This window comes from Prunus dulcis, chromosome 1 (assembly GCF_902201215.1).
Source record: "Prunus dulcis chromosome 1, ALMONDv2, whole genome shotgun sequence".
Lineage (NCBI taxonomy): Eukaryota > Viridiplantae > Streptophyta > Magnoliopsida > Rosales > Rosaceae > Prunus > Prunus dulcis.
Window position 1 is genome coordinate 2,698,282 of NC_047650.1, and position 7,706 is coordinate 2,705,987.

General features: G+C 40.2%; 1 protein-coding gene across 4 annotated transcripts; it reads right to left on the bottom strand.

Moving 5' to 3' along the window:
- Positions 1 to 5,385: 5,385 nt before the first annotated feature.
- On the bottom strand, positions 5,386 to 7,290 carry LOC117612785 (early nodulin-75-like). 4 transcript variants are annotated; one of them, XM_034341441.1, is made up of 2 exons: positions 6,545 to 7,290; positions 5,386 to 6,352 (listed from the first exon to the last, which is right to left on the bottom strand). In XM_034341441.1, exons 1-2 carry the CDS (start codon positions 7,184 to 7,186, stop codon positions 5,627 to 5,629), a joined length of 1,368 nt encoding a protein of 455 aa, XP_034197332.1. In that variant the 5' UTR covers positions 7,187 to 7,290; the 3' UTR covers positions 5,386 to 5,626. The 4 variants fall into 4 exon arrangements, with proteins under 4 accessions (XP_034197332.1, XP_034197326.1, XP_034197337.1 ...); XM_034341435.1 differs by having other exon boundaries at positions 5,386 to 6,309; positions 6,484 to 7,290; XM_034341446.1 differs by having other exon boundaries at positions 5,386 to 6,204; positions 6,403 to 7,290.
- Positions 7,291 to 7,706: the final 416 nt, after the last annotated feature.

A 7,706-nucleotide genomic window follows, 5' to 3' on the forward strand; every position in this document is an offset into this window, starting at 1 on the left:
TCTCTCTTCTCCCTCAATTTCTCTCTCTCTCTCTCTCTCTCTCTCTCTCTCTCTCTCTCTCTCTCTCTCTCTCTTTCTCCCTCCCTCTCCCACTGTCCTCTCTCTCGTCGCCCTCCAAACTCCCATAACTCACGCCACTAGCCACCCCAAGCTGCAAGACCGGAGCCAAAACGACCGGTGTCACTCCACCACCACACCACACCCCGCCCAGCCCGCTGCCAGCCGTCGCTGTTTTTGCCAGAAAACGTCCAAAATCACGCCGGTTTTGTCAAAACTTCAAACTATTCGTTCTCCCTCAATTCTTCTCCAAATTTGTTGAGTAAGGTATGGATTTCTACCTATTTTTCATGATCTAGCTGATGGTTGGGTAGGACTGCATCGATTTTGACCGTACATAGCTCGGTTTTCAAATTGGAATTTGACCAATTTTTGACCTCCGAGTTCGGCCACTTGCGGTCAGTTTTTGGGGTAGGTCCAAGAACAAAAGTGGCTCCAAATAGGGTGTTATACCTAGGGTAGGAGTTTGGAGCTGTGGTTTTGAGATTTTTCGGCGATGCGTAATCGCTTTGGACACCCAGCTCTGCCGGCGAGTGCGACAGAGCGTGGGTGAGGGTAGGGAAGTGGCACTATGTCTTGATGAGATCCTTAGGTTGTCACGAGCGCGTAGGAATTCACGGATCTCAATTTGGATACCGTTTGGGCCTCGAACGGATTTTACATATTGTGTGATCTCCTGGTTCAATACTGTTGAGTTGTTGGATCGTAATATTTTGAGGATATGTTACTCTAGATAATTTCAGCATCGTGTAGGATTCGACGGATTGTGAATCGGAGTCTCGGATACTCTGAAATTGCGAACCCTAGGGCTAGGGTTTGGAAATTATGCGATTGTGCAATCGTGACCAATCCGACCGTCCTATTGAGACCAAACCCTCAGGACATGTGTCCTAGATATATTGGACCTTCTAGCGGCTTCCGGATCATATTGGGAGGTCATGGACAAGCGGGGTCCTAGATTGACTTTTTAGGACTTTAGCGCTTTTTGAGTCCCAAGATACTAAACTATCCCAAGTGAAAGGAAAGCTTTTATGGGCATAGGAATAACTTTAATTTGATGCACGTACTTCTAGGAGCCGGGGGTCAGGGTTTTAAAATTAATACTATATGTATTAATAGAATATTTTGGTCATTGAATCAAGCACTCGGGCACCAGTTGACCTGTAGGAGGGACCTTCAAGAGCTCCAGCGAGCACGAACTATCTGTGAGTGGACTTTTATTTTTTATAAATGAATTTAAGCAATTCAGTTACAATATTTGATCTTGAATAATTTTTATTAGTGTTTTATAAGCTGTTATATGCTTTTAAATATTTTGTTTTGCATGCTGCCGAGTAGAATATCCTTTAAAGGATATAGGAAAAGAAATTCTAATTAATTATAAGATAAATGGCAGCAGAATTTGAAAGGTTACAGAAATGTTATATTTTCCTAAATCACCTTGTACCAAGAGATTAAATGTTGCCTTCGGATTATATTGGTTGCCTTCTGTTTGGTCAACATGCTTGACAGTTGCCCCACGAGTTCTTTGGTACTCGAACTCGTGTGGAGCGAGTAATGCAGATCAGGTGGATTACGGCCCCCTGAATCCTGCGAGTTGCGGCTCGGACTGACCTTGTGTCACTGAAACCTGCGAGTACGTATCACCCATGGTGATACAAGGAATTGACGAATATAAGGAATTGACGGAAATAAAGGGTACACCTAGGTGATAGTTTTAAACTGTTTTCAATGCCTTAAGAAATTAATGTTGACCATGAGTATGATTGACTTATATACAAGTATAATTATATGAGTGCATTGATTTCAGTAATAAAGAGAATAAATTAGTTTGTATAACTGTTTTTACAGTGGGGTTAGTATGTTCACATAATATTTTCTAAACTTTGTTTTTGGGTCTGCCAACCCTTTTTCATGTTTTGCGCCCCCAGGCAGTAGAAGTGCACAGGAATCCACCACCGAGCCGTTTTCCATCTTCCGCGCCTTTCCTTTGATGTAGGACTGTTGTTTGTAAAAGGATTGATTCCTTTGTAAATTTTTAGTAGTCGCTCTAATGTTTTGCCCTAGACGTAGAATTGAACTGTTGGAATGTATATATATGTATGCTGGCAGTTGGTTGTATATACATATACTTGTTTGGCATGTGTGAATGTTTTGGTATTGAGCCAGTTACAAGGAAAACTCTGCCGATTTTTCAGTAGAAGTCAACTTTATTATTTTATCGTGTTTTGTATAGAAGGGCAAATAGGTCATTTGTGCCCGAAATCCGCCAGGTGTCGGACACGCACAGGGTTCGGTTCGGATTCCAAAGCAAAATTTGGATCGGGTCCTGTCAGTACATATAAAGCATATCACCCCCTCTCCGTTGGTCAATGTGGGATGTTACAGCTCCACTCCCTCTGCCTTTAATTTTTTGTTAGTCCACCTTTGTGCTGATGTCTGCAATCTATGGTCAATGGTCAGTCCCGGCACTGCCCAGGGACAGTCAGTGCGACTGCCCTGGGCCTATTATTCAAGGGGGCCCCAGATTTTTTTTATTATGATAAGTGTTATATTATATTATTGTAAATTGATTTAAAATTTTTCCATAATTTTTAGGAATAGGATATTGAGATGAATATGAAATTTTGGAACAAAGGATCCATGACGAGAGTTTTAAAAGAAATTCTTTGATATTGGCTTGACTTGCATTCTTGAAATTCTTTGACTCACTAGTATGGTATCCATAGTTGGACATTTGTTTTCATTATTTAGGAATATGAAAGACATTGCTCAAAGTCTAAAAGTATTTTTGAATAAATACTTACTCAAAAAACCCAATACTTAGTTGATAAAACAAGAAGTATACTAGTATTAGTGATTAATGTGTGTATGGCACACTTTAGATTTTGGCCTTAGGCCTTTGAAAACTCAGGACCAACCCTATCAATGGTAGTTGAGAGGTCATAACACTGCTCCTTGCATCACCAGCTCCGACCACCTCTATAACCTCTCATAGAAGGACGTACGTATGATGTTGATCATGATATGGGTCTTGATCAAGCAGGTTTGTAGTTGTGATAACATGTGTACTGACCAAAAAGCTAAGGAGGAGAGAGCCTTGCAACGGCGAAGAGGCAATGGATCGGCTACATAGGTCCGGCAAAGTGCCGCCGATGGAGAGGAGAGGAACTAGGGAGAGATGGAATTGGGGGAGGTCGACAAACAACGTGAAAACTAAAGAGTGTCTAATCCAGTAGGGTTAGTTTTTTTAATTATTGAAAATAATAAGAAATTGATATGTCAAAAAAAAAAAAACTAATATAATTTTAATGAGACTACTACAAAAATTGAAATAGACGACGGTGTCTTTGAAAACCGTTGTTAAATCGACCACCATCTTTTGGAATGTCAAACTACGACGGTACAGTCGTCTATTATTTGTAAAGACGACACTTTTACTCAAAACTGTCGTCTATTAAAGACGACAGTTTGTCTAATAGAACCGTTGTTTATTATATCGAAAGACGTCGGATTTACTGTCGTCTATTAATTGAAAAGACGACAGTTTCTTTAAATATTGTCATCTATTAACTCTAAGACGACTGTTATTAACTGTAAAACTGAGTAATTTTAAATTTTAGCTTCTTTTTTTCTTGTTTTCAATGGTATCAAAAATCTATACTCAAATATGCTATTACCCACACTAGACATATATATATACTCAAAAATTGTTTCTTTCATAAATAGAATATCAAGAGAACAATAGAACAAAATAAAATCTAAAAAATGAAAGCACTCTAGGGTCGCCAGCTGCTAGCTGCAAGCTACAAGCCTAATTACAATAGTACACCAAAATTCATATACCTAATTATCCTTTAAGTCAAGTTCTCCATATGTATATAGAGCAATACACTCATCATCACCAATTTTCCTCTGCATTCTATCTGAACTTCATCACTTTGTTCTTGGGTGTGTGAGTTATCTGCCTTCTTGCACATTTTTTCATAGGCACAATAAGACACAAGCTTGTACAAAAAAATTAGTGATTTTACAGCAAGAAAATAGTTAGGTCTTCGCTCGAAGTGAAAGCCAATAAAAACAAAACACTACACCAATAAATAAATGAGGGCCTATATAGCATAAAACATCGTTAACATAACTAATTTATTATTATTATTATTATTTTGAAAAAGATGCTTTATTTAAAAATAATAAACACCACAAAAGTGTACAAAAGATAATATTAAAATAATTAATATTATCTAAAATTTAAGCATGAGAAAAAGGAACAAAGGGAAACAACAAGAAAAAAAAAAGAAAAAAAAAAGAAAGAAGAGAAAGCCTGAACACCCCCCTTAGTTCTGCCCATCAAAGAAAAGAAAACTATATATTCATTATTCATACCATGTTTACCGACTATAATTTCTTTTTGTTGGAGCATATGTTTACCGACTATATTGTAGAAAGCTTTTGTAATGGTACGAGATGGTATCAAAAGTAAGCATGCATGCATATATCCTTATTATTTTATGTTGTCCAACATGTAGCACTGGATGACGGCAAGAAATCATAAACATTAAATTAACTCACTTTTGGCAAAAGCTATAATACCATAAACGAAAGTATATTTGTACGTATCAGATTCTTTTCAGCGTACACAACACAGATTTTGTGTTCGTCAGTCCACAGTTCTTGCTTGATTCTAGTGTCTAGTGTGCTGAGTGGAAAGATGAACAGCTAGTTTAACTTGTTGTCCACCCAAATGTGTTGTTTTAAATTTATAATACTCGCAAGCATACAAATCGACTGTAAAATAGGCGTGTATAAGTGTGAGGTCGTCCTCACAGGGAGTGTGTGAAAATGATGGAAAACTAATCCAACTCAAGTTAATTCAATTACTAACCTAGTTGATTCAAAGTTGATTTGTTGGTTGAAAAGAAAATTAAATAAAGCACAAAAATTGAAAATACAAATAAACTAGAATAGGGATTAAATGAATGAGAAAAATAACTAAGGTTTTAGATTTCACACCATTATTTCATAAAACTCTAATTATTTATCTAACAATTCCCATGGAGTAACAATCTAGAAATCATGTTATTGATATAATTAAAATTGTACTCTATCAATAATATTGTACAAAGTATTTGCGCGGTGCCATGTTATTTGCTAAAGATATTTCGAATAAGCTAACAAGGGCATTTCTTTGTAAATCAGTAATCTCAAGTTTGAATCTCATGGCACATTTGTAGTATGTGCATGAGAAATCCTGTCTTTCTTGTAATTTAGACTATCGCTTAATTGTATTTGAAAAACTTAGATATTTTGGAGAAAATAGAACATAAATTAAAAGGGGAAGAAAAGCGTAGTTTATATATAATAATAACACAAATGACACCGGATGCTTTACATGAGAAGAGCACAGTACTACTGCTATAGTCGAAACCGATCCGTACATCACAGTGACATTACAAGAAATTAAACACACATAACACATCTCTTATTCTACGTAATGACATGAACTTAGGAAGCTAGTCATTCATGCATGCATGATCAGAGCTAGTCATTCATGCATGCATGATCAGTTTCAGTTGGGAAATGGAAGTTTGTGAGGTGGCTTGACAGGGCCAGTTGGGGGCTTTAGTTTCCTCGGTGGCTTTGATGGGTCTCTTCCACCCTCCACCACATTCTGTTCAAGATGGCGATCGTGATGAGGTGGCTTGTCTCCCTTGCCCTTAGGAGGCTGATCAACTGGCTTGGGCTCTGGCTTGGGCTCTGGGAATGGCTTGTGCTCATCAAGTGGGGTTGGTGGCTTGGGTTTTGTGGGTGGCTTCGGCTTCTTTCCCTGAGGAGGCAATTTCCCATCCAATGGCTCCTCTAGCAAACGAGTTCTGGTTTCTTGTTTTTGATGAGGCGGTTTCTCACCCTTTGGAGGCTGATCAACTGGCTTTGGTTCTGGCTTGGGCTCTGGCTTAGGCTCTGGCTTGGGCTCTGGCTTAGGCTCTGGCTTGGGCTCTGGGAATGGCTTGTGCTCATCAAGTGGGGTTGGTGGCTTGGGTTTTGTGGGTGGCTTCGGCTTCTTTCCCTGAGGAGGCAATTTCCCATCCAATGGCTCCTCTAGCAAACGAGTTCTGGTTTCTTGTATGTGATGAGGCGGCTTCTCACCCTTTGGAGGCTGATCAACTGGCTTTGGTTCTGGCTTGGGTTCGGGCTTGGGCTCTGGCTTGGGCTCTGGGAATGGCTTGTGCTCATCAAGTGGGGTTGGTGGCTCCGGCTTCTTTCCCTGAGGAGGCAATTTCCCATCCAATGGCTCCTCTAGCAAACGAGTTCTGGTTTCTTGTATGTGATGAGGCGGCTTCTCACCCTTTGGAGGCTGATCAACTGGCTTTGGTTCTGGCTTGGGCTCTGGGAATGGCTTGTGCTCATCAAGTGGGGTTGGTGGCTTGGGTTTTGTGGGTGGCTTCGGCTTCTTTCCCTGAGGAGGCAATTTCCCATCCAATGGCTCCTCTAGCAAACGAGTTCTGGTTTCTTGTTTGTGATGAGGCGGCTTCTCACCCTTTGGAGGCTCGTCGTTGCCCGGGTTTCCGTTGTGCTCTGGTGGTGGCTTCTCTCCTTTTCTTGGTGGCTCATCTCTCGGGTGTCCTGGTTCATGCTCAGGTGGTGGTTTCTCTCCTTTTCTCGGTGGCTCATCTCCAGGATGCTCAGGTGGTGGCTTCTCATCCTTGTGAGGCTCATCACCTGGTTTCTCCTTTGGTGGTGGCTTTTGTCCCTTAGGAGGCTCATTGTTCTCTGGTGGAGGCTTTTTTCCCTTTGGAGGCTCATTGTTCTCTGGTGGAGGCTTCTTTCCCTTTGGAGGCTGGTCATTGCGCTCTGGTGGTGGCTTTTGTACCTGGGGAGGCTGGTCATTGCGCTCTGGAGGTGGCTTTTCTCCCTTGGGAAATTGGCCCTCCACCTCTAACAAATGGTGTTCATTGTGGGGTGGCTTGTCAACTGGTGGAGGCTTGTAAATTGGGGGTACGGTAATTGGAGGCTTGTAGATTTGTGGCTTTGGGTCATGGTTATCAGCAAGAGAAGGAGTTGTGGTGGTGAAAGCCACCACTCCAAGAAGAAACACTAGCAAGTATTTGGAAGACATCTTTGGGCTCATAGAAGCTTCGGGATGATTTGAAACTAGTAGAAGCCGGTGGCTTTTTATAGTAATATGGGAACACTGTCGTCGTGACACGTGTCGTTTTGCATCTGGAATTTTTAATGAAGTTTGTGGACTCAATGGTGTTTTGGATTGTTGGTACAATTTATAAATGAATTGGGGTCCATTTGGGTCCTCAGGAGTTGAAAAGGTTGACAATTTGCTATGTTCATACCTGGTGGGGACCTGAATGAAAGCTTTGCACGACCGAGTGTTCACAACTCACATGCACAAATATCAGTGACCTGGGGTACCTGGTGCAGCTACTTCAAGCTCACTGGTTATAGTTATAGATAGTATTTTAACTTTTAAAAAGACTACGAAAAATAGAAAATCATTTATAATAACTTATTTTTGCATGTGTGAGCATAGCCAATTTCTTTTTTTCTCTTTTTTTTTTTTTTGAAACAGATGATAATAGGCACTATACTATAAGAAGGTATAAAAAATAGCATTGGAATAATCAATACTATCTAAA